This window comes from Plutella xylostella, chromosome 6 (genome assembly GCF_932276165.1).
Source record: "Plutella xylostella chromosome 6, ilPluXylo3.1, whole genome shotgun sequence".
NCBI lineage: Eukaryota > Metazoa > Arthropoda > Insecta > Lepidoptera > Plutellidae > Plutella > Plutella xylostella.
Genome location: NC_063986.1, coordinates 10,947,135 through 10,972,938, shown reverse-complemented (window position 1 = coordinate 10,972,938; position 25,804 = coordinate 10,947,135). Strand labels below are relative to the sequence as shown.

The 25,804-nt window shown below is 40.5% G+C and overlaps 1 protein-coding gene and 1 long non-coding RNA gene across 2 annotated transcripts; one reads left to right on the top strand and one right to left on the bottom strand.

Annotated features, from left to right (window-relative positions):
• Nucleotides 1–281: 281 nt before the first annotated feature.
• LOC105383798 (BTB/POZ domain-containing protein 17) lies at nt 282–25,775 on the top strand. The gene is made up of 14 exons (XM_048633619.1): nt 282–585; nt 848–988; nt 6,973–7,070; nt 7,522–7,603; nt 7,944–8,063; nt 8,611–8,747; nt 9,385–9,501; nt 10,129–10,241; nt 11,321–11,508; nt 12,045–12,215; nt 13,086–13,174; nt 13,459–13,575; nt 17,398–17,479; nt 24,737–25,775. Exons 1-14 carry the CDS (start codon nt 499–501, stop codon nt 24,800–24,802), a joined length of 1,608 nt encoding a protein of 535 aa, XP_048489576.1. The 5' UTR covers nt 282–498; the 3' UTR covers nt 24,803–25,775.
• Nucleotides 18,753–19,961, bottom strand: LOC125491488. The gene is made up of 2 exons (XR_007268338.1): nt 19,370–19,961; nt 18,753–19,124 (listed from the first exon to the last, which is right to left on the bottom strand). It is a non-coding gene; the product is annotated as an uncharacterized LOC125491488 (long non-coding RNA).
• Nucleotides 25,776–25,804: the final 29 nt, after the last annotated feature.

Below are 25,804 nucleotides of genomic sequence, written 5' to 3'. Positions count from 1 at the left end.
CGAATGATCGAACCAAAGACTACCAACTAAAACCACCACCAACACCGTTTCTGAAATCGTTACTTCCACCAACAACAATAATATTCACCAAGGCAAGGGGGCAGGTAGTGTAGTTCAATGAAAGCTTCTTACTAGTAAAAGGAACATGAACTTATCAAAGGAGAGGAGAAGATTTAGTACAAACGGATCCTCAGAATAATAAAGTTAAGAGCGCACAGAAGTATCTTATGTCATTAATGACATTTTGTATTATTTACTCTGTGAATAGTTAAGATTTCAGATTTCATCAAAAATACAATAAATTGAAATTCAATGTAAATTGTAAATAAAATACTATTTATTTACCGGATTTCTAAAAACTAAAAACATACGGCTTTCTTGTGAGACTATTATCCAATCCAATATCACTACCATGCTGGCTGCTTTAGCACTAAACACTAGAAATACCTATCCTTTATAGGTGTACTGTATTAGAGCTGAATTCTGAAGGCTACAGCTATGGATTACTTGAATGTGGATCGTCCCACACCCTCTTCTAGTTTCATGAAAGATGCAGAAGAAAAGGAGGCAAATGATGATCTTGAAGTAAGCATCATAACATAATCTAAACATTACCTATTATAGAATGAATTCTTATTTGTTTACTGAACTAAAAATTTAATCTTCCTTTGCATTCCTGATAGTAAAACACTTCTAAAGCATGAAAGCATGAATATGAATAATGCAACTAAGAATGAAAATTTAAAACGTCTTAATGATTCTTAGTATAATATATATTTAAGTTTAGTGTTCAAATACCTTTGAAAACTAAAAATAAATGGCTAATAAATAAAAAAAATATTTTCAGGTGGATAACTCTAAATGCGTGCTACAGAAGATAGCGACTCTGTATGCAGATCAGCTCATGAGTGACCTGGTGCTGGAGGTGGGCGGTGTCGGCTACCCGGCCCACCGCCTTATCCTATGTGCTAATAGTGAGGTTTTTCAGGTAGGTACCTATAATATTAGGGTCGAGTCTCCTTTGCCAAGCGGATTGGGGGGTGTCGATGCTGGGGCGGCCGAGTCCGGGGAAGCCACGGTTAGGTTTTCAGCCCGGGAAGTGGCGACAGTCATAAGGAACATGCAGAGAGGCAAGTCGCCCGGGCACGACGGCCTTAGCATCGAGCACCTCAGGTACGCTGGTGTACACCTGCCTAGAGTGCTTTCTTTGTTTTACAATTTATGTATTAGTCAAGGCTACTTACCTGATCAGCTTACCTATACAGTTGTTGTACCTATTGTTAAGGATAGAACAGGGGACGCTTCCGACATTTCTAACTACAGGCCTATTTCCTTGGCCACGGTGACAGCTAAAGTTCTGGACAGTCTGATTGATAAACAACTAGCCAAGCACATTCACCTCCATGATGCTCAGTTTGGTTTTAGACCTGACCTATCCACTGAGAGTGCGATATTTGGCCTCAAGCAGACTGTTCAGTACTACACAGCGAGGAAAACACCCGTGTTTGCCTGCTTTTTGGATCTGTCGAAAGCGTTCGACCTGGTTAGTTATAGGATCCTATGGCAAAAATTGCGTGAGGAAACTACTACTCCTTCAGAACTTGTTTCTCTGCTAGACTTTTGGTACAGTCATCAAGTAAATTGTGTAAGGTGGGCAAACACGTACTCTGATGACTCAAAAATGGACTGTGGGGTGAGACAGGGGGGGTTGAGCTCGCCACGACTTTTTAATCTTTATATGAATAACCTGATCGGTGAGCTCAGCAGGACCGGGGTTGGTTGTCATATTGATGGTGTTTGCATTAACAATCTGAGCTACGCCGACGACATGGTGCTGCTGTGCCCATCGATCACGGCTTTAAACAAGCTTCTCTCAATTTGTGAGAATTATGCGGTGGCGCATGGGCTCAAGTACAATGCCAAAAAGAGCGAATACGTAATATTCAAGGCAGGCACTACTACTTATGCAGCTGCTGATGTGCCTGAAATTTCGCTCTGTGGCACCCCCCTACGTCGGGTGGAGAAATTTAAGTACTTGGGTCACTGGGTCACTGAGGACTTGAGTGATATTTGTGACATTGAGAGGGAGCGCAGGTCGCTGGCTGTCCGGTGTAACATGCTGGCCCGCAGGTTTGCACGATGTACAAAAGCAGTCAAAATAACGCTATTTAAGGCATACTGTCAATCGTTTTACACGTGTAGCCTGTGGACCTCATTTAACAAGCGGACATACAGCGACCTGCGTGTCCAATATAATAATGCGTTTAGGGTGCTGATGGGGCTGCCGTGGCGTTGTAGCGCTTCTGCCATGTTCGCGGAGGCTCTCACTGATGGTTTTGCAGCCATCATAAGAAAGAGGTGCGCGTCACTGCTGTTTCGGCTACGCGGCAGCGCCAACAGTATCCTCAATGTGTTTACGGATCGTTGGGAGTTGCCACTGATGCAGAGGTGGATGAAACTCCATACAGAGGTTGGCCCTATCTGATAAAGGTATTATTATTAAAGTAGTACAAATTTAATTATTCCAATATTATTATTATATTCGCCATGTATACTAACACTAGCTCTTAAGAGTAAATTGTACATACTAACAACTAACTATGGATCTTGTTAATCTGAAATAAATAAATTGAATTGAATTGAATAATATATTTTTTGTAAATAAAAGGATATTTTACTTTGAATTGACTTCAATAATGTGGATCTCTTTCTATAGTGTGGATTTTATTTTTAGAATAAGTTAAAGATAGTATCAATTTCCTACAAGATACACACAAAGACAGAAGCATTTAGAGGGTGATCTTAATTATAATGTGTTTAGAATTAAATATAATTGAGAGTTCTATCTACTGGCTTAGTGGCATGAGCTTGGGTGGCTTAATAGCTAGTCACCCCATGTCCCACCTTAGATGAGGAAAATTAGCGTACCACAATAGATAGATAGATCACCAGGTTCGCTGGTGAACATACCTAAATTTATTTATTTATTTAAGGGCCCGTACAGGGTGACGTGCCGCGCCAATTTTGGGATTTCAATGCTCTTCACACAGCACACGCAGTGACACGCACACATGTAAGTTTGCACAGTGGGTCGATAAACTTTTACTCGCCAACTTTATTGACAATTATGTTCAAGTACATTTTGGGTGATTTTAGGGTAAGTAAGTATAATTCTTACTTACACTGGTAGGCACCAGGAAAGAGTAGAAATTAATAGGGGTGCCACTTTACTCTATACTCGGAACCCGATTAGCTTTCTCAAACAAATGTGGTATTTACTTGTAGAAAGGTAACTACAAGTATTAAAGTGTAGATAATAAGTTTCGGGCATCCTCCAGCCAACTGAACCCCGACGACAAAGCAAAGTAAATACATAGTGTCGCAAAAGGGCTATACTAAGCCAAAAGGGGATGACTCAAGGAGTCATTCTGGACAACTTTTGTTCTACGAGATTTGCAAATTCGCGAAAAAAAATATTCGTTTTCCATGGTAAAAAGTCACATGTCCAACAAAGTTTCTATTTTGATATATGAGGTATTGTTAGAAGCGTATTGATGGCGCGATTGTTATAGGCTATGTGACGTTCCATTAAAATGTACATAGCGCCCTCTAGAGGACATAACGTGATGATCGAAAAAATAATAATTCAACTTTGCCGTGTAAGGTATCAAATGAAAGGGCTTGATTTTCACATTACAAAAATATGCATATTGAAGGTATTTAAATAACAACACCAAAATTATTGAAATAAAAAATGATCATGAACTACTGACGTAAAATTTCATAAAATAAAAACAACTAAAAATTTACAAATAAAAAAATACAATTATAAACAAACGAAAAACCCGACTGTACGCTAAAAACATGAAAACAAGTCCCAATGTTAATGGAAAGTATCGCAGGCGGGGAACAACTTGACCGCCACTCAATGCCGTTTTCTAAGTAACATTCAGCTAAATGGTGAACCCTCTGCTGGTCCCCGCCTACGATACTTTCCATTAACATTGGGACTTGTCAAGAAAACTCAACAGGGGTTTCCATACTAAAGTGAACAGGACTGAAAACCATCACACTTTATACCTTTAAATTGCGCTAATTTTGTTAGTTTTTCTGTTGAATTTTGTCCACCTTTTCTGATTGTTTTGGCCATATCTTGGTGATACCTAAATCGATTTGATATTGAAATATCTCATTTGAAAGCTTATAAGTTGACAATGTTTTTAAGCTGAAGTGCACAAAAAATTGTTGTATGAAATTCTTTTTTAATTTAACTTATTTCTTTTTAGGTTTTGAATATTTTAAAAAAATGTTTATCTATTTTGAGGTATTGTGTCTAATTTAAGTCAAATAATGCACATTTGATTATTTTAATAAGTTTATTAAGATGTTACTAATTCAAAACAAACAAAAAAAGGATTGAAATATGACTAGTTTTTTTTATTTTCGGTTTTAAACATGAAATTTTGGCAAAAATTCAAAAAATCTTTAAATATTAAATATCTTAGAAATGGTTAAGTTTCGGATAATGCATTATAGGGTATAATCGACTGGAAATGCCTTCCTCTATCACCTCCTGAAAGGATCAGGTCTACTTATCAATAACCCTGTATACCGCTTTTTCAATACCTTTAAGTAAATTTTTTGGTAGCAGACTAGCAGCATAATATTTTTACTTAATTTTAGGGTTTCGAACGTCAAAAGAAAAAAAGCAACCGTTATAGGATCTCTTTGTTGTCCGTCTGTCTGACTGACTGTCTGTCACCGCCCTTTTTCTCAGAAACGGGTAAAGATATCAAGCTGATATTTCGCATAGATGGGGAGTACCCCAAAAAAAATATTATGGTACTCCCTGTCCCACACAAGTAAATTGGGGCTTATATTTTTTCCAGTTATTTTGATGTGTATTCTTTTTTTTCTTTGTTGTTTTGTATAAGTATGTGTTTCTTTTCTTTAAATCTGTATTTTTTTTGTTGTTCAAATCAAATCAAAAATCAAAAAATCAAATCAAAAATTGTTTATTGCTTCTACAAATTTTCTTAACAACTAGAAGTTGAAGCCTCCTTTTAGACATTAATAAACGTCTGTGCCAGGAGACTCCGCTCTTCCTATAAACATTAAACTTTAACAATTTTTGGAAGCATGCAAAAAAATAATAATAATAATATAATTATAATTAAAGCGATTAGAGAATTAATAATCAATTTCATTTTCGAACATGTGTGAGTATGTGTGTGTGTGTGTGTGTGTGTGTGTGTGTGTGTGTGTGTGTGTGTGTTTGTGTGTGTGTAGGTGTGTGTGTGCTTGTGCGTGTGTGTGATGTGTGCGTGTGTTAGGTGAACTGAATATTAGAATTTATGTTTAGTTGTTGCTGTCTATGTGTCGAATAAATGTATCTTTATCTTCAAATCACGCAATCTATCGTTTGTTTTTTTTACATTTTCGTGGAGAACCAACAGCATTTTGTTAATAAATAATTATTACTTATAAACATATAACAACTTGATGCCATTAATAGAATGAACTTAGTAAACCCAGTAAACCTAACACATCCAGAGGAAAAATAAAATCTCTTTCTCTCTCTCTGAAAAACATACTTAATAGCCTAAACTCGATGCCTTTAGCTATTAACATCTCTGAAATAAAATTGAGCCACCACCGTGTTACTGCCCTCATCAGATCCTCACGAGACCATACCGCAACCAGCACCAAGAGACTGTATTTTTGATCCCTAACCTAATGTTCGTGCGTATTGTCATCACTTAGATCCATTCGCTATATTCCTGCTTCTCAACAGACCTTTACGAGACTGTTATGTCACGAGAATATTGCACACTATCTAATTTAATTTAATGTATTGAATATACTGGAAGAATTATGCTTCCTCAATTTCAAATCAAATTGTGTTGGTGTCATAAAAGTTGAAAAAGTGCAATGACAACCAATGTGCAGTGATTTTGTATCTGTACACGATAAGATCGCGAGCTGTCAGTGCTGCCTAAACCGACGTGACCCTTCTTTGGAGGCCAGCGGCCAACTGAGTCAAACGTCACTTGTGTTGTGTTTATGATTTTATAACACAGAAAGCCGCCATAGATATTTGTATGAAGATTTGAGGGAAAAAAATTGCTCAAGTTTGGGATTAATTTACACAAAATAAGTGTGTGTTTATTAAAAAACAAGGTATTTAGCGCCTAGTCCAAGCCTTTAACTTTATAATATGATAAAAATCATATGAAAATTCTAAATAATTACGACAAAGTTGTTACAATACGGGAGTGTGATTTTCTGGTTTTTCGTCATATTCTGAATTTTATTTACAGTTATCCATAATCATTTACTTGAATTCGAATCATTCAGCACCTAGCTAGACTCTTCGGCTACCTGTGTGATTTTTTTCAAGGTTGTAGAGCATCGTTTACTATATAATTCTATGACAATGCCAACCCTCGATTCCCCCTTGCAGACCCTTAAGTTATCCATTTTAAAACAATTTTTCACAGAATTTTTAACTTTGAATTTAACTTCCATCATTCATTCATTTATTTATTCAAGAACAATATACATTGTATGTGAATATACCTATAAAATAAGATAATTTAACATAATCATTATAATTATAAAAATAGCGTGCAAAAACAAATTAAATACAAAGTCACAAGAATAACAACTAACATTTTCTTTGATAATTCAAAGAAAATGTTAGTTGGCCCTGAAATAGTGCTGTTAAAAACATACAAATTATCTCACTCTTCACAGAAGCATCTAAATTACTCTTCAAATAGTTTGTTAGAAACAAAATATAAGTAGATAAAATATTTATTTGTTGCACTTTCTTACATACTCAACAATTCCTTGTTACAGAAGAAAATACATAACTAAACTAGTACTTATAACTAGATAGTATGTACCAGGCCATGGTACAAGTCAGCTGAATATACTTAATAAGTTATGTGTTAAAATGCTTGTTTGCAGGTAATGCTCATGAACAGGGAGTGGAGTGAGTGGCGGGAGAGCCGCATTGTGCTGCAGGAGACCACGTCGGCCGCAGCTGTCTTTCCACTGTTCTTAAAGTTAGTGCTTGTTACTTGTTATGCCAGATTAATAATAATCCCTAATCAGGGACATAGGATTAAAGAGTTGATTTCCACTCAGAACAGTCCTGTGCCACACCTTCCACTTTGTATCAGCTTATGCAGAGTCAAGTTTGATTGATTAATCATGCCAATCATAAAATGGTCCATGGTTGAACCAACTTTTACATGTTTAAATCTTCATCACTTTAGACTCATAATGCAGAAAAAATATTTTAAGTACTGCAATTTTATGTAAGTAACTACCTCTTTCTCTCTCTTGGCGTCCTATGACCCCCCCGTGGGGCAAAGGGCAGACACAACGGTTTTCCATCTCTGTCTGTCGACGGCAGCGAGCTTCACCTCGGACCACGTCATCTCCGCGTCCTGCATCTCCGCATCATAACTACCTACTTAAATATTAATTGCTTTGCTTGTTGTATATTTTCAGATATTTGTACACTGGCCAGATACGGATCTCACATCAGACAGTGCTGCCGGTGTTGTCTCTTGCAGACAAGTATAATGTTAAGGTTTGTGTCTGTTCTATACATTATGCTGAATCAGAACCCTTTTGCTCACATAATAAATACACATCCTGCTTATCTATATCTTAACGACTTTCTGTTTGCCTATTATAGCCGTGTATTTTTTATTACCTGTGTATGTATGTATTGTGTTAAGTAAATAAACAATCTATCTATCTATCACATATTTCCTTCTCATCCATCGGAATCTCCTGGCATGAAACCAAGGAAAGATACAGGAATGTCTAGAGACGAACTCTAGTGACCTTAATAAACGTCTAGAGACAAACTGTGGCCCTATGCTCTTTGTGGTGTTAGAGGACTAATCATCATGTGATGTTTCCAGGACCTAGTGACGCTGTGTCTGTGCTACATGTCGAACCACATCGCGCAGGCGGCGCGGCTCGGCGAGATCGTCGCCTGGATGCAGTACACCATGGCCTGCGGACACAACGACGTGGCCAAGGTACGTGTTTTGTATCTGCACAATTTAATGTAAAGATTACCTCATCATCATCAGCCTATAGCAGTCCACTGTTGGACGTAGGCCTCTCCCAAAGCACGCCACTGGATGCGATCTTTAGCTTTCCGCAACCAATCATAACCAGCCACCTTTCGCAAGTCGTCACCCCATTTAGCCGGACGGCGTCCCACACTACTTTTGCCTAGTAGCGGCCTCCACTCCAGAACACGTGGCAAGATTACCTACACAAACATAAAGATATAAAATACTCTTTATTTCACACAAACAGAAACAGTTTCCCAATTATACACAAAACAGAAAATAAATGGCTGCGGCCTTATTACAAAAAGTAATCTCATTCCAGACAACCACACATCTGTTACGCCACCACACGTGACATCATAAGGTCTCGGATCTCATTCAGGAGGCCCGATCCACGACTCTTTCTCTCTCTCTCTCTGTCAGCCTTCTATAGTCCACTGTTGGACATAGGCCACAACTCTTTATCTGGATCAAATAAGTGATCTATCTATCTATGTCCATCCCCCAGGCGTGCCAGAACTTCGTGAAGTGGAACTTCGAGTGGGCGTGCTCGGAGCGCGAGCTGCCGCGGCTGGAGGGCGACGCGCTGCTGGCGCTGCTGCAGCACTCCGACCTCGTGCTGCACAACGAGATGTCTGCACACGAGTCAGTACATTACAGACTAGCTGGTCCCGCGAGCTTCACTTCGCCTTAAAAAGTTTTCCCGTGGGAATTCCGGGATAAAAGTAGCCTATGTTCTTTCCCAGGGTCTAGACCATATGTATACCAAATTTCATTCAAATCCGTTCAGTAGTTTTGGCGTGAAAGAGTAACAGACAGACAGACAGACACAGTTACTTTCCCATTTATAATATTAGTTAGGATGTCGAGTGGGCTGCTGGCTGGAGGGCGACGCGCTGCTGGCGCTGCTGCAGCACAGCGACCTCGTGCTGCACAACGAGATGTGCGCGCACGAGTCAGTAGTAATAATAATATGTGGGGACATCTCACACACAGCCATCCGACCCCAAGCTAGGCAGAACCTGTGTTATGGGTGTCGGACAGCTGATTTATCTACACAGATACATATTAACACCCAAGTTTCGAGTTTAAATAGACGGGAATGGAACCTAGTATCTTCGGCATAGCAGTCATGGTCACTAACCATTAGTACACCATTCGGTCATCATTACACTCTGAAATGAAATGTTTTTCATCCGGCTTAAAATGTTACAATTATTTGTCGATGTCGTCGATAGTCAATATTACTCCACTACCATTTCGAATACTTTTCTCGTTTCAGTTTCGTGGTCCGCTGGCTGTCAGTGCAGCGGGAGCGACTGAACGCGAGCGGGCTGCCCGAGGCCGAGGTGAAGGCGCACTGGGAGAGCCTCGTCGTGGCCGTCTTCTCACACGTCCGGTCAGTGTACAGTCGGCAAAAGAGATATGTATGGAATTGTACCGGATGGAAGATAGATGAATCAATATTTTATTGATACATACAAAAATGTCAGGCAGGTAAGTATGTGTACAGTCAGTAAATAACCTAAACAACGTTAAAACGCCCGACATTAATCACTAAAATTAACATAACTTTTGACCGGCTACGTGGATTTTGATGAAGTATGGGTAAGAACACTGGGGGTAACTTTACCTATGATCCTAACAAAACAAACGAAAATCACTTCGGCCGTTTCGTAGCTACGCTACTACAGGCAGATACTTTATTCTCTCCAGACCGTGTTCAGCCAGTGTGACTGCGAGCTTCTCTCGTGTTACAGCCTAACTTATTTACAAAAGTGCGATCGCATTGACGGCAAGCCAGCACTCCTCCGACAACATTGTAGTATATGGCTCTAGGTGGGCTGGCCTTCAGAGCCCCTATTACAGGCTATTGTGGCACTTCGATATTTTAGATAGCCAACGGAGGTTCGAAGATCTTGTAATCGCTGCACAGGTTGCACACAGTTCTCTCCGTTTTTGCCTCGACACAGACACAATTAACTTACAACACCTCTAAATTTCTTAATGAATTTTTCCTCTACAGATTCCCGATGATGTGCCCCAAGCAGTTAGCCAAGCTGCTGCTGAGCCCGCTCATACAGGAGCACAAGGAGTTCTTCATGGAGCGACTCGCCATCGCCATGAGCTACCAGTCAGGTATCAAGCCTCATCATCATCATCATCATCATCATCATCATCAGCCCGCTCATACAGGAGCACAAGGAGTTCTTCATGGAGCGACTCGCCATCGCCATGAGCTACCAGTCAGGTATCAAGCCTCATCATCATCATCATCATCATCATCATCATCAGCCCGCTCATACAGGAGCACAAGGAGTTCTTCATGGAGCGACTCGCCATCGCCATGAGCTACCAGTCAGGTATCAAGCCTCATCATCATCATCATCATCATCATCATCATCAGCCCGCTCATACAGGAGCACAAGGAGTTCTTCATGGAGCGACTCGCCATCGCCATGAGCTACCAGTCAGGTATCAAGCCTCATCATCATCATCATCATCATCATCATCATCAGCCCGCTCATACAGGAGCACAAGGAGTTCTTCATGGAGCGACTCGCCATCGCCATGAGCTACCAGTCAGGTATCAAGCCTCATCATCATCATCATCATCATCCATCAGCCCGCTCATACAGGAGCACAAGGAGTTCTTCATGGAGCGACTCGCCATCGCCATGAGCTACCAGTCAGGTATCAAGCCTCGTCATCATCATCATCATCATCATCATCTCCTTCTTGTAGACTTCTCCCAAGGCACGCCACTTCATGTTATCTATAGCTTTACTAATTACGCATCCAATCATTACCAGCTACGCTAAGCCACGCAACTCGTCGTCCCATCTAGCCGGACGACGTCTACAGAACACATTTACACCATCGGCATTGATTATTGGTCGTTTGAAGTCATCATCATCATCGGTATAATAATCTTCCAATGCTGTAGAGTACTTAATTAAGTATACATTTGGACGATCGCATGGTGTCTCTCTTTGCTTTAGTCTAAAACGAAATCTGCTGAATCATCCCATAGACTATCTTTGTAGACAAGTGTATCCCACTCCCCGTATGACGAGGTTAGTGACCCTGACGGCTATGCAAAAAGGCCTGGGTTCGATTCCCGGCCGCAAATATTTGACGGGCAAATATTTTTTTAGAGAGACCGATGAGATGATTATGCGGCATGTGTTTAACATTACTATGTATTATAATTCCAGGTCAATACGAACGCGTCTCCGAAGTCATGTCTCTACCAGGCAACAGCTCCCTCTTCACGCCGCGCCTCTACACCGAGGACACGTGGGGCTCCGTGCTGGCCGTGGACAACTTCCACTCGCTGCCGTGTTACCACACGCGCCCGTTCATATTCAGCACGCGCCCATGTGTGTCGGACGCCGACACGCAGGTCTAATAGACACCTAATGGTCACCGCACATATGACCGTAATGTAAAGCTGCGTACAGACCGGCCCAACGGATCGCCTCTTTTCTTCTGTCAACCAGAAAAACGCGAGCTCGCGAAAGCCAGGTGCAAAGGCGAGCAGAGGCGACAGAAGAAAAAGAGGCGATCCCTTTGCGTTAGGGTCATATGTGCAGTGACCATTATTGTGAGGTGGTAGGGGCGAGTTTGCGACTACTCAAATTTCCAAACCCTAAAGAGTCCAGAGACCAACTTCCCAACGAACTTGAATATTATTATGGAGCTAGCTGTATTTTCTTCACAGACCGCGAAGCACTTCTCTTCCATCTATCAGTTATCTTAACTTAGTAACAAGAGTTGGATGGTCGACATTCCACATACATTCCTCGCATCTCTACAATGTTTCTCTTCTTTATAATTTAGTATTTTGTGTACGTGAGTGCAATGCACCAAACAATCACGTATTCTCTCTTTCTTCCTATTTTATATCCGTAAAAACAATGAATCCCTCCCTCTCCACAGGACAAGCTAACAGAATGGACCATCGAGCTCTACCCCAAAGGCGTCTGGTTCCGCAAGAGCCTGCTGATAGTGTGGGCGCGTAGCTACGACGTGCCCGAGGCGGTGTTGCGAACAGTGCGACTGTCCATCGCGTGCCAGCACCCGCCAGAAGAGGGGGACTTGAGGGTTAAGGTAAGAAAAAACAAATATAAAAGAAAAAAAACATTAAAAAGTAAGTGGTTTAGGTACTTGTGGTAAGGGACCGCGCGAATGTAGCAAAAACGCGCAAATCCACAAGTCTATTGCGGCAAAAATGAGCTGGGAATCTTGCGACTCCGTGCGGCTAACTAACGAAACTCAGATGATATCGTTATTGAGCTAGAATTTTGAGTTTCGCTCGCTGTTATTATGACGCCATCATGCGCTAAAAACCAATATTTGAAAAAAAAACACACGGGTATGTCTATGTCATATATAATGTAGTGTAAGACAAGTGGTGACCCCGGCGTGGTGTGCTGCCATTAAGGCTATTTGTCATTTTGTGCAAATGGGACATCATTAATGATGATGACCATAACAAGACACTGGTGCACAGTGCGTCCTGCCAGTGATGACGTATGGTGCAGAGACGTGGACACTGACGGTAGGACTGGTCCACCGATTTAAAGTCGCTCAGCGTGCTATGGAGAGAGCTATGCTTGGGGTTTCTCTGATGGATCGTATCAGAAATGAGGTTATCCGTCAGAGGACTAAGGTTACCGACATAGCTGTCAAAATATGCAAGCTGAAGTGGCAGTGGGCTGGCCATATCTGCCGAAGAACCGATAACCATTGGGGTAGACGAGTTCTCGAGTGGAGACCACGAACAGGCAAACGCAGCGTGGGACGCCCTCCTGCTCGCTGGACTGACGACCTTAGGCGGGTGGCGGGTAGTGGTTGGATGAGGAAGGCCGAGGACCGAGTGTTGTGGCGCTCCTTGGGAGAGGCCTATGTCCAGCAGTGGATGATTATTGGCTGATGATAACAATGAAGTTGAATAATAATATTAAATTTTACTTTCAGATCGGTATCCTAGTGTGGGGGGTGCAGAAAGGAGTGGAACACATTTCTTCAGTCGTCGAAAAGGTCCATAGATTCTCTGCACAAAACAGGTTAGTACTTACAAAAAAATCATCATCAGCCCAACTGGCAAATCCTTTCGTCTAGTGTGTGTCACCTACACGACACTATATGTTTATTATCTTTGATTTAAGAATAAATAAATAAAGATTGTCCGAAGAGAATCTTTGATTTAAGAATAAATAAATAAAGAATGTCCGAAGAGAAAAATATTATGTTTGCACAACGTTAAATATAACAAGTAATACCTACACTGCTACACTTATCACCATGTGACTTATCCCAGAGTGTTGATCAAAGACAACTTATCCCACAGAGTGCTAAACATAGACGGCGCGCTAGACTTCGACGAGTTGAACACGCCGCTCTACTCGCCCTCCCCCCGCGCGCGCTCCCGCCCCCCCTCGCCCGCGCCGCAGCCGCAGCAACACAGGTATATACAGGGTGTTGCTAAAGTTCTCATCATAATCACCAGCCTGTGTCCACACACCACACTCGAAGCGGTCCTGGGTTGATCTCATCCAGGTTCTTCCCGCCGCCTTAACTACATGTCGGAAGCGGGGGTGGAGCAGGTGCACGTTCCTGGGGTGGCTGGGTGTCAGGATTGTCCGACATCGTGTTTCGTAGGCGTAGGAATGGCGATTTTAAGAAAAGTCACTTTAAATAATCACTTCGTTTAATTATCGTACAGTTACACAACACAATAACACTTAGCAATCACACAGCAAGCCAAAATACAGAAAGGGTAACGTAATGTCACTAAGAAACGCGGGACAGTTTCTAGACGTGTGCGCAGAACGACGCTCAAGTACAGACTGACTCGACTCCACGTCGTCCCCCACCAACTAGACTCCGTCGAGCGCCACTAGAGGCGCTGGCGTTCCCATTGTCACTTGTTTTGCAGAGACTCCGCTAGGTGGCGCGACAGTTGACGTCCGTTTCCGACACGGCCATCCTGCTGGCACACGCCCTCGTGTGTCATTCTGTGAAAGAAACATTTTCTGAGAGTAACCCGCTCGGCCAATCTTCCTGACATTTAAAAAAAAACAAACTAAAAGTCTCTATCTGTCTCTGTCATCTCTCATTTCTCATCTTTCATGAAAACTCATAAGTCAGAAAACTTTATTCAATCAACAGTATCAGCACTAACACAAATTTACACACAGACACAACTAGTACACGTCAAATCTTATGTACCTAGGTAAATTTCATCAGTTTGCCATGTACCAATCACGAACAAAAAATATCATCAAAATGAGTTATTCTGATACACCATTCGACTTCATTCGAGTAATCACCTATCACCACGGTTAATCCAAACCGAACTCAAAGACGCACCTCCACCTCATGTGGATTGCACGCGTGTATCACACGCTACGGTCACACAAGACCACGGTTAATCCAAACCGAACTCAAAGACGCACCTCCACCTCATGTGGATTGCACGCGTGTATCACACGCTACGGTCACACAAGACCACGGTTAATCCAAACCGAACTCAAAGACGCACCTCCACCTCATGTGGATTGCACGCGTGTATCACACGCTACGGTCACACTAGACCACGACTACAACCAGAGCCTTACACGAGCACGAGCTCTACATCCACTCTCTCTCTTACCTCGGTTCAGCTACTGGTTAAGTCGAATTAATACGGTCGATAGTAACCACTCGAATCCACCCAAACTCAATCTTCATCATTCTCTACATAGTCTACATCATCGTCAATACTGATTGGTACATCGCTCGCTGGCATCTTTCTTAACCTATCGCGAGCATATTTGTAAGTTCGTTTTGAATTTAAAGCCTTTAGTCGATAACGATCAAAATCTAAGACCTCGATTACTTTAAAAGGACCTTTAAATTTTGCATCTAGTTTAGTTTGATTTCGCTCTTCATTTTCTAGCAAAACAAAATCACCAATCTCAAAATTCACTACTTTGGCCTTAGTTCTATCAAAACGAGTCTTATCGTAGTCAGCACTCCTCTGAATATTCTCTGACGAGGTTTCGCGAACGCTTTCAATATTGACTTCGTAATCAACCTCACTACACATCAACGACAAGGGTCTTGCGACTTTACCAATAAGTAACTCCAATGGTGAAGCCTTTGTAACGCGGTTCAAGGTACAATTAATTGCAAGTTGTACTTCACCTAGCTAGAGCATCTTGCCATGATTTGTTGCCACTGGTCGCTACTGCAATCAAAATCGATGCGGCGTTTGTCTGCCAACGCTGCGACACGGCCGTCATGTCATCTCACACGTCCTCGTGTGAGTTATCTGGAAAGAAAGAAAAACAACCGCAGTAACTGAATTTTACTCGGCCAGTCCTGACCTAGTCAGGGAAGAAAGCAGTGGACTGATGAACTCTGCATTCATCACACTGATGAACTATGAAGCTTTAACTTGAACAGTATCAGACAAAACAAATCAATACTCGAAAGCTAATCCACTATCTTTAACTCTGTACTAAAGAAAAACACGGATCAGGATCTGATTACCAATGGTCCTTGCTCACTTGTCCGGCAACCTTCATCCGGTTACCCAAGTACTCATCACGAATGCACACCTCCATCCGGTGTCATTCCAGTGCCTCCATCCGGCACTCACTAACACTTCCATCCAGTGTTAGTCTGCAAGACGCACCACAGAAACACACAATTCAATCGATTGCTTCATCATTACTTAGCATAAAAGAGATCATGATTAAAAAATAGGGAATCAACTTTCGGAGATTTACCTAATGAGGTCATGGACGCATGTTCATAACCCTACTTAACTTAAGCTCAGGATTTTGATCAACCTCCATGTCATAACCTTTTTTTTTTTTTTTTTTTAAAGTCAACAGGTCTGGCAACCCGACAGATTAACAGTTCCAGGACTCGAACCTCGAAAATAATTCCACAGTACCGGTCACACTAACCTCATCCACGTAATGAAACATATAGCCTCTAAACTTTGAAACTACAGTCATAGTTTAAACGAAAACAGCTCACCAGATTAATGCAACATCCCAGCAGGCGCGCTCACTACGCACAGATCGACCCTCTTCTCCTTGGCTGCACCGGATCCACTCGCTCCTCCACTGGCAGCATCCTGGTCCTGTCTGCAACACTTTGGGCAGCTGGATGCGTAGTGGCTCTGGTAGTGGAAGCAAGTGACCGCAGGCTTCACTTTCAGAGCACGACTCAAGGCAACCATAAGCCGTGCGCCTTGCAGATTCTCGTCGTTAACGCACAGGTCCGCAGTCGACATCCAAGAACGTGCGTCGACATCGGATTTACTGGGATTGAAATCGGGTAACCTCAGCTCGGTCGACGACGACGGTGTCTTCATAGCTCGAACAAGCGTCAGGAAATTCCGATTCTGTTGTTCTAGAAGCTTCTGCCATTTTTCGTCGTTCGTGTCGTGGTGTGAAGCACGTGGGGTGGCGTCTTCTGATCCCACTTCTGATGTCGGAAGCGGGGGTGGAGCAGGTGCACGTTCCTGGGGTGGCTGGGTGTCAGGATTGTCCGACATCGTGTTTCGTAGGCGTAGGAATGGCGATTTTAAGAAAAGTCACTTTAAATAATCACTTCGTTTAATTATCGTACAGTTACACAACACAATAACACTTAGCAATCACACAGCAAGCCAAAATACAGAAAGGGTAACGTAATGTCACTAAGAAACGCGGGACAGTTTCTAGACGTGTGCGCAGAACGACGCTCAAGTACAGACTGACTCGACTCCACGTCGTCCCCCACCAACTAGACTCCGTCGAGCGCCACTAGAGGCGCTGGCGTTCCCATTGTCACTTGTTTTGCAGAGACTCCGCTAGGTGGCGCGACAGTTGACGTCCGTTTCCGACATACATATGTCGTTGACCTATCTGGCCGCCGCCGGTCGCCCCACTCTTCGCTTGCCCTTTTAAGCAGTAATGGGGGCTATACTAAGCAGAAATGGGGTGAAAAGAAAAGAAACGTCTCGACAAATAGCACCTTGGAAAGCGAGCTTTTATTTAAAATTAGTTCGTCTAGAAGACTTGTGACTTTATTGGTGCAATGGTTGTTATTAGGTTGAACTTGAAACGTTTTCATAGGTTTGACAGTAAACAAATGTGGCTTTAGAAGTACTTATTCATGCGGACAAACAGTATTCAGCTTTGTTATTGTATGTGGAGAAGAGACAAGATAGAGTGCTTGTTCGTTTATTGTGTATCAAATATCGTATACCTACCTTAGATATTACTAATATAGTCGTGTTTATTTTCAGTCGCTGTGCGAACTGCGCGGGCCCGTGCAGCGTGACCGACGAGCCGCGGCACCTGCTGGGGCCCAACCGAGACCAACTGAAGGTAAGCAGTGTATAGTGTACACTATGATACTTGAGAGATGATCAAAATTATGCAGAGTGTTGCAAAAAGGGTAAGACGAAAAGGAGTGAGTGTGGGAATCATTCTGCACGCGTAGCACAGTATGGCTGCGACAAGATATAAATGACAGCTAGTTGCAACAAATTGTGTGATACCAGTTGTCCTCACAAACGCTAACATGGCCAACACGAAATAATCAGCTACAAGATGTGAGTTACAATTTTGACAGCGAGATTGGAAGATTTGTCTTATTTCCTAACATGGGTGTACCAATTTGTCCACACTTGTCTCAGTTTGACATTTGTTTAGGTAGCATTTTATCACTCAAATTCGAAGGTGGTGATAACATGTGACACAAATTATTATTTGTTTAGTTTTTGTTAATTTCATCCTTGCTCTACAAGAAGAGATACAGGAAAGGAAAATTACTATAATACTTATAGGGAGGATGATCCGGGACTCTAATAACCCGTTGAAAATGCTTGTCAAAACACACATCCTCTTTTTATTTGACTAAAATTATATATCATATTACTTATATGTAGCGGTGTTAGCTCAGACGGGTAAGCGCCTGCCCCTCACGGAAGAGATGTGGATTCAAATCCTGTCGCTGACATGTGCTAATAAGTTAGATAGATATGCATTAATTTGTTCCACTTAAACATTTGTACACTTAAATTAAGAGGCGAAAAGTGTGTGTTGAAGCAGACCAAAAGGGAAGCAACTGAGCGCATATATTTGCCCTTAGGAACAAACCACAGATTTTCAGTTGTCTCCCATACTTATACTTTAAGTTTGCCTATTCACGTCAAAGTATGTAGGTAATGAAGTGGCTAATTGAATAGTTTGAATGCTAAATATAGAGTTCACGAAATGTAAATAATATAAACTGTACACTGAATACATCTGGCACACCGGGCAGTCAGCGACTCATTCTAATCCTTCACCACAGCGACAAACCCTAGTCAGGCTTTATGATTTATCAACAGCACGTGAACAACACACTAACTGAGCTGAAGTGGCTAATTGAATAGTTTGAATGCTAAATGTGGAGTTCATGAAGTGTAAATCATATAAACTGTACATTGAATACATCCAGCACACCGGGTAGTCAGCGACTAATCCTTTCACTACAGTGACAAACCCTAGTCAGGCTTTATTATTTATCGACTACACACTAACTATAAAAAAATAAGTGGGTATGCTAGCATGTACTTACAACTATTTTAAATGGTTATAAAAATATAATATTTTCTTTAGGTAAGTAAAACATTTATTAAACTTTTAATTAATAAATTATAAAAAGTATACTATTTCACACACCATAAAAGCATATTAGGTATTCTTAGTTATCAACTATCACAATAATCAGTCTGAACTTTGCTTATATCAGTCATCAAATGGGTCTCATAGTATGTATGCCAAGTTTTTCAACTTTTTCAGTTCGGTGCCGCTCCAGTTCATTGTTTCACCACAAGGTTGCTAATGTCATCTGACCATCATTCAGCACCACCATTCACCATTCAGGTGGTTTCTGCCAACAAGAGCTATCCAACCGTGTCTAGGGCATCAATTTTTGACCGGTTTTGACCATCTTCCATCTTGCCTACAAACCAATTTCAATGTTCTGTAACAAACAAAAATGTTTCATTAGATTTTAGTTATACTTATGAACTAAGATTATGACTCCTATTGTCCGCTTCATCATCATCATAACCCATCACGTCACCACTGCTGGGGTAGGGGTTTCCTTCCAATGAAGGAAGGGTTTAGGCCTAGCCGACCAAGTAGTGCCATGTGAAAAAAGTTTTTTGAGTTGTTTTGTGTGCATATGCCCAATTATAATAACATGTCACGGATACTGGCACTTACCTACTGTTTTTTTCCTTCCATTGATTATATAAATATTATTCAGTCAGGCCGTGGGACAAGCATCGAAGATGATATTCTGCGCCCGTCAGGATCCTGCCCGGGCTTTTTTCTCAAGGCCTTCTAGCTCCTGGGTCCGGGTAGACAGTGGGTGGGTCATCAGTCAGGTGGTATGCTGTTTTGTTCTTCGTCTCAGGGATCCGTTGCATCGACGGCTGCCGATAGCAGGAGCTCCCAAGGAATCTGAGCGTGCTTGGTCGGGAGCAAGCTTGGTCGTATATCATTTGATGAGACGATGTCCAAGAAACTCAATAAAGTAGTTTAATGAGCCAATATGAATCCATGGGGTAGCGCAAAGCAAAGTAATATTACCAAAATAATACACTCGAAACTATCGAAAGCACCAAAAAGTCAAAATTTTCTTCAAGTTTGACGTTTGGTGACATTTTAATTGTCAAAAAACCATAGACAATATAAACAACAACCACAAATGAGAGGTTTTCGGAAAAAAATAACATTTGAAAAACTTATTTGCACAGAGCAGAAAAGTTACAGTGTCACTGGGACTAATGCCGAATCACTCAAATAAAACGAGTCCCATGTATAGTGCCACAAACTTATCTGTTCCGGTGAGAGCGAACTAAATTGGTCCATATAATCTATGTATGTCAATATGAAATTCATTAGTAAGTAATGAGGTATGGACCAATTTAGTTCGCTCTCACCGGAACAGATAAGTTTGTGGCACTATACACCCTATGCTAACATTTAAGACTGATATCAAAAAGTGACTCAATTTAATCAGTCACTTCACATGTTGTCTTATTATGGCCATACTAGCCGTGCTGAACATCTTTTTAAAATATTCATGACAAAGCTTTATTTATAGAAACTTGGTCACGTAACTTTACTGTACAAGAGGTAATTTTTTTTTACGAATTTAAAAAAAAACATAGATTAAACGTGTCTTAGAACGACCCCCTCAGTCTCCCCATTTATACCTTTTTGGAATAACCTGTATCTGTATAACAATCTGCCATCAGTGCAGCGCAGCGGATCAATCCCTCAAATACAGGGTGTTAACTTAATTGCGTTGGAGCGGGAAATGGTAGATACAGCTGATGATACTGAACACGATAAGACATTAAAAAACGTATTTTATTTGCTTTAAGCTGACCAACATAAAACAGTTTTATTTAGTTCATTTTAAAATTTCATAGTCACCCTATTCATGTTTAGGTACGTTTGACAGAATGACCATGAACTTAAAAGCCAAGGTCAAGGCCAAAAAAATCAAAGCCAAGGTCAATAAAAAAGTATGCGTGCATCAGCACCACACTTGGAGCCACATCGTCAAGGTACCTACAGAGATTTTGGGTACTCAAAGTACCCAATCCATTGTAGACATTTCATTTTACTCCATAAGTATCACTTTATTGATACACGATAATTATCTTTTATGAATACAGAACAGTTTCATTTTATGCTTCATAACATAGGTCACACGAATTCACAGCACAGCACAACATAAAACGAGATGAGGAACAAGGCTTGGTAATCAAAAGATAGAATTGTAGGTACCTTTTCCCTTTTAGGTAATAATTGTAAAAAATGATTGTAAACAAGTAAACAACAATGACTGACTGACAGACTAGATCCACAGAGAAGGTAATGACTATCATAAATACTCGATGGTTATGATACGCGAGATCGTTATTATTCTACTGGTATTCAAAGTGAGGCCATACTTATTATGAGGATTTCCGTACTATTCGTCATCAAAGACGTCTCAATCACAAGTACACAACACAAATCGAGATGAGCGAGTGTAAGTCAACCAATTCGTCATTGAAGTAGACCCTGTTATCATCCTGTTATGCATTGTGGTCTTTTATCTTTAGCTGCGTACAGACCGGCCAAACGAACGCCAACGAACGGGTTTTGTTGACCTTCGTTGCTCAATCTGCCCCTGTATTATGTATGATAAATGTCCATCGGTGTGCGTTCGTTGGGCCGGTCTGTACGCATCTTTAGGTAATAAAAGAAAAATAAAACATGGTGAGTATCAAGGGTGAATACGTGAATACTATAATGTGGCAAGTTACTTGGCGACCCTCCTTGCGGGGTGAAAGAAGTGGCGGGGGCGAGGTAGCACGACATGCTACACACGTAGAAAAGTGTGCCCGGATTAATTAATAAATTGCTGTGCTGGGGCTCAAGCATACCGTCAAATACTATACGGATCGCAAAACGAACGTGTATGCCTGTTTTCTAGATCTCTCCAAGGCATTTGATCTAGTGTCATATAATGTCCTGTGGGAAAAATGTAGAAAGTCAAACCTACCTATGGAACTAGTCAATATTTTCCAATACTGGTATGATCATCAGAGTAATAAAGTAAGATGGGGTGATGTTTATTCTGACGAGTATGGCTTGGAATGCGGGGTGAGACAGGGTGGGATAACATCCCCAAAGCTCTTTAATCTCTATATGGATGAACTTATCGGCGAACTCAGCAGTATGCATGCAGGATGTTATGTTGACGGTAAAAGCTGCAACAATTTCAGTTATGCGGACGACATGGTGCTGCTGAGTCCGTCGACTGGTGGGTTAGTGAAGCTACTTGGAGCCTGTGAACAGTACGCGGAAAAGCATGGTCTCAAGTACAATGTAACAAAAAGTGAGATAATGATTTTTAAAACTGAAAATAAGTTACCTCAGGAGATACCGTCTTTTTTATTATGTAAAAATCAACTGAATCGCGTAACTAGATTTAAGTACCTTGGGCACATTGTGACAGATGACCTTAAGGATGATGAGGACATTGAGCGGGAGCGTAGGGCGTTGGCAGTCCGTGCCAATATGCTGGCCCGCAGGTTTGCACGCTGTACAAAAGAGGTAAAGGTCACCCTATTTAGGGCATATTGCCAATCTTTTTACACGTGTAGCCTGTGGGTCAACTACACGCAAAGGGCTATCAATTCCCTGCGCGTCCAGTACAATAACGCCTTTAGGATGTTGCTGGGGCTGCCGCGACACTGTAGTGCGTCGGGCATGTTCGCGGAGGCGCGCGTGGACGGCTTCCATGCCATTGTGAGAAAAAGGACGGCCTCATTGCTGAGCAGAGTGCGCGGCAGCACCAACAACATCCTAGCAGTCATCGCGGGGCGGCTCGATGGCCCAATACTGAAGCACTGGGTAAGTGTCATTATTGGTACACTTACAGTATGTGGGAAGTCGAGTCGTCCCATAGCTACGTTACCCTGACATGCTATATTGTTTTATTCGGATCGATTGTATTTAATATTTCATTTTTTATCAATTTAATTTATATTTTACACAATTTATCCTTATTATTTATTAATGTGACATTGTTTATTTATTTATTTTTATTTTGTTTTAAATATAGCTAAATAGAATTGAACCGATATAAATTAATATACTCTATGAATTATACTAATTAATTTTAATTGTGATTTATTGTGATGTAATTTTAATTTTAATTAATTTATTGATTTATTGTGATCTAATTTTAATTTTTAATTATAATTTTATTTTTAATTTGATTGACATTGCATGTACTATGGATCTTGTTATCTGAAAATAAATGTTTTATTATTATTATTAATCTCGCGATAGCTTGTAACTATTTCTGACGTAAGTAAAATTTTATTCTATGAGTGTTCCCGTAAATGTCATATTTAGCTTAAAATTTATAGTTTGACAGCATTAAAATTTGGATGTTTACCTTCAGAATATCTACCAATTTGAATTTATTTATGTAAAAGTGTTTTATTTTATAAATCAATTTCCATGTCACTTTCATGTTCACTCTCTGTTTGAACTTGTTCATCGTCGTCGTCATCCTCATCTTCATCATCGTTTTCATTAACTTCAATTATAAATCTAAGACAAAAACCAAAAAACATTATACCTACTTTGAAGTATATAATGTACTAGAGTACGCCAGTCATATTAGTTCAGTGTACACCTATAATATTTTATGTTTAATTTACATTAAATTATAAATAAACAATAACATACCTGTCCAATACATCGTCAAATACTCTATCAGATTTATAATATTTGTCTTAATTTTTTTATGACATGGTCGTCACAATTTCTCCACTTTTCAGGCGAATAATTAGAGAAAAGCAACTTTAAGTCTTTTATCTCTTTATCTAAGTTAGAGTCAATCGACGTTCTTGCGAGCTCGCCTTTCACGTACCGCCACACAAGTTCAATAGGATTTAATTCCGGGTGGTATGGGGGTAGGCGAAGCACGATATGACCATTTTCTTTCAAAATTTCATCAATTTTGTAATTTTTCTCTGTGTTTTGCTCATTAATTACTTTCATTAAATCACATAAATTTTGGTTGCTTTCCTAGTTACAAGAACTGACAACTGACGCATTGTCATATGGACTCTTCGTCTTTGTTGTTTAATTTTTCGTATCTGACTGCGCAGTACCAACCTTTAGCCGCGTAGCATGACTGATCCGGTACGCTGTTCTACAAGAAGCCCCTATATTGAGACATTATACGATTTGTTGTTTTTAACGTTATTTTGTTGACGAATTATAGATACCTAATAATAATATTAAAAAGGCCTCAACACTCATCCTAAGACTAATGGTCTCAGGATCAATGATCTCATGTGGGTCGCACTCAAATTATGACAGACTATTAAGACATGTGGCCGCCTCGGCTGCGCGGCCGAGACTGCCGTAACAATGACATGCAGTGCACGCGTTGCCCTTCCCCGCTACCCTCCCGCTACCCGCTGTCGTCTTGGGTACTTCGTCCCCTCCGCGTCTTTCACCCCGCAAGGAGGGTCGCCAAGCAACTTGCCAATCTATAAACGCTTACCTTATTCTGAGTAAAAAGGTTTAATTATTGTTCTGAGCTCCTAGAAAGTCATAAATTATATTCTGTACGATCTATGAAACTTTATGCACATCAGCTGTTTAATTGTTGATTAAAATGTCATTAATCACCATGAATAATTTCAATTTTATTTAATAATTGTTATTACCTACTGTGTAATTAATTACAATCATAGTTACATCAAATAAATTATGAAAAGTGAAGTTGATAACAAATTTACAGTGTGTGTTCTTTTGCAATCGAATGTCTCATTGGTTATGTGTTTGTGTAGGGTGACCATGTTTTTGATTAAGGTAAAACTTTCCACTTTACTTTAGATTTTAAACATAAATATTCGAGAATCTGATGTTTTTTTTCTTAGAAACGTGCTTGGTTAGACTAATACTAACCCCCATTTCCCGCTCAAACGCATTCTAGTTAACACCCTGTATTTTTTCAATAATATATAATTTTTAACCTTATTATTGTATTATGTTTTCCAGATACAAGTGGTGATAGTCCCTCTGACGGACTACTGTACGATCGGCAACCCGGATATGAACGCGTGACCGCTGTCTCGCACCAACCGAAACCATACTTAGAGGAGGGAAATAGACGGAGTATTGATGTAGTCCTTACACAATGTCGTTTGTGTTCAAGTTAGGTATGCGGTACTTCGGTGCAGATGACGCAAGCATTTGTGCTATACAAGATGATGCTAAAGTGGTATAAAGACTAAAGGGGTGTGACTCAGGGGTGAAAATAAATAATTTTCCGTTTTTTTACGAATTTACAAAAGTTGAAGAAACATTGCTGAGAATGACGACCTGAGTCACCTCCGTTCGTTTTACTATACTTATCATCCCAGTATAATCAAAAGGTCACGTTTATTTGGCGTTCGGCACGATGTGAAAGATTAATCAAAGAGTGTAGCACTAGTTTATGAAATATCGCGCAGTTTAAATGATTAGCTGTGATGACCAAACTGTGAATAACTTTACAAGGTTTAACTCTTTTGTCTGCACAAAGTAAGAGACAAATAATGTTCTTGATCTCGATTTAATCACTCAGAAGAAGCTTATTCTTCAATTTTAACAGTTGATGTTGTTCAGGATAAATTTACATAGGCTAGTTCACTGATTACATTTCACCCTATATGTATATTTAAAAACGATGTGATTAATTTTTCTTTATGTTGAATAGTATTATTTATTTACTGCGTGTTGGATTTTGTGTAAATAAAGTCTTCATAATGTGTATGAAGTCCAATTTAAAAGGATTCTTACAGTAAATTTAAATTGTGCAATAAAAATACAATGGCACATATAGTTTGATTTTGAACAGCCTTTATTCGTCACTTATGTGTGTATCCAAAAGGAGACTTATGTAGAATAAGGGATGGTCTAAAGATGCTTGGAGATATCCAAGGTTTGAGTCTGCTTTCGCAGGTAAATCTAGTTATTATTTAAGAATTAACATGAATTGTATGTGCCTATTGATTTTACATTATAAATAATAATAATAATATACTTTTCAATCACATCTCTCTCTTGTTTTTCTCCGCTTTCTCC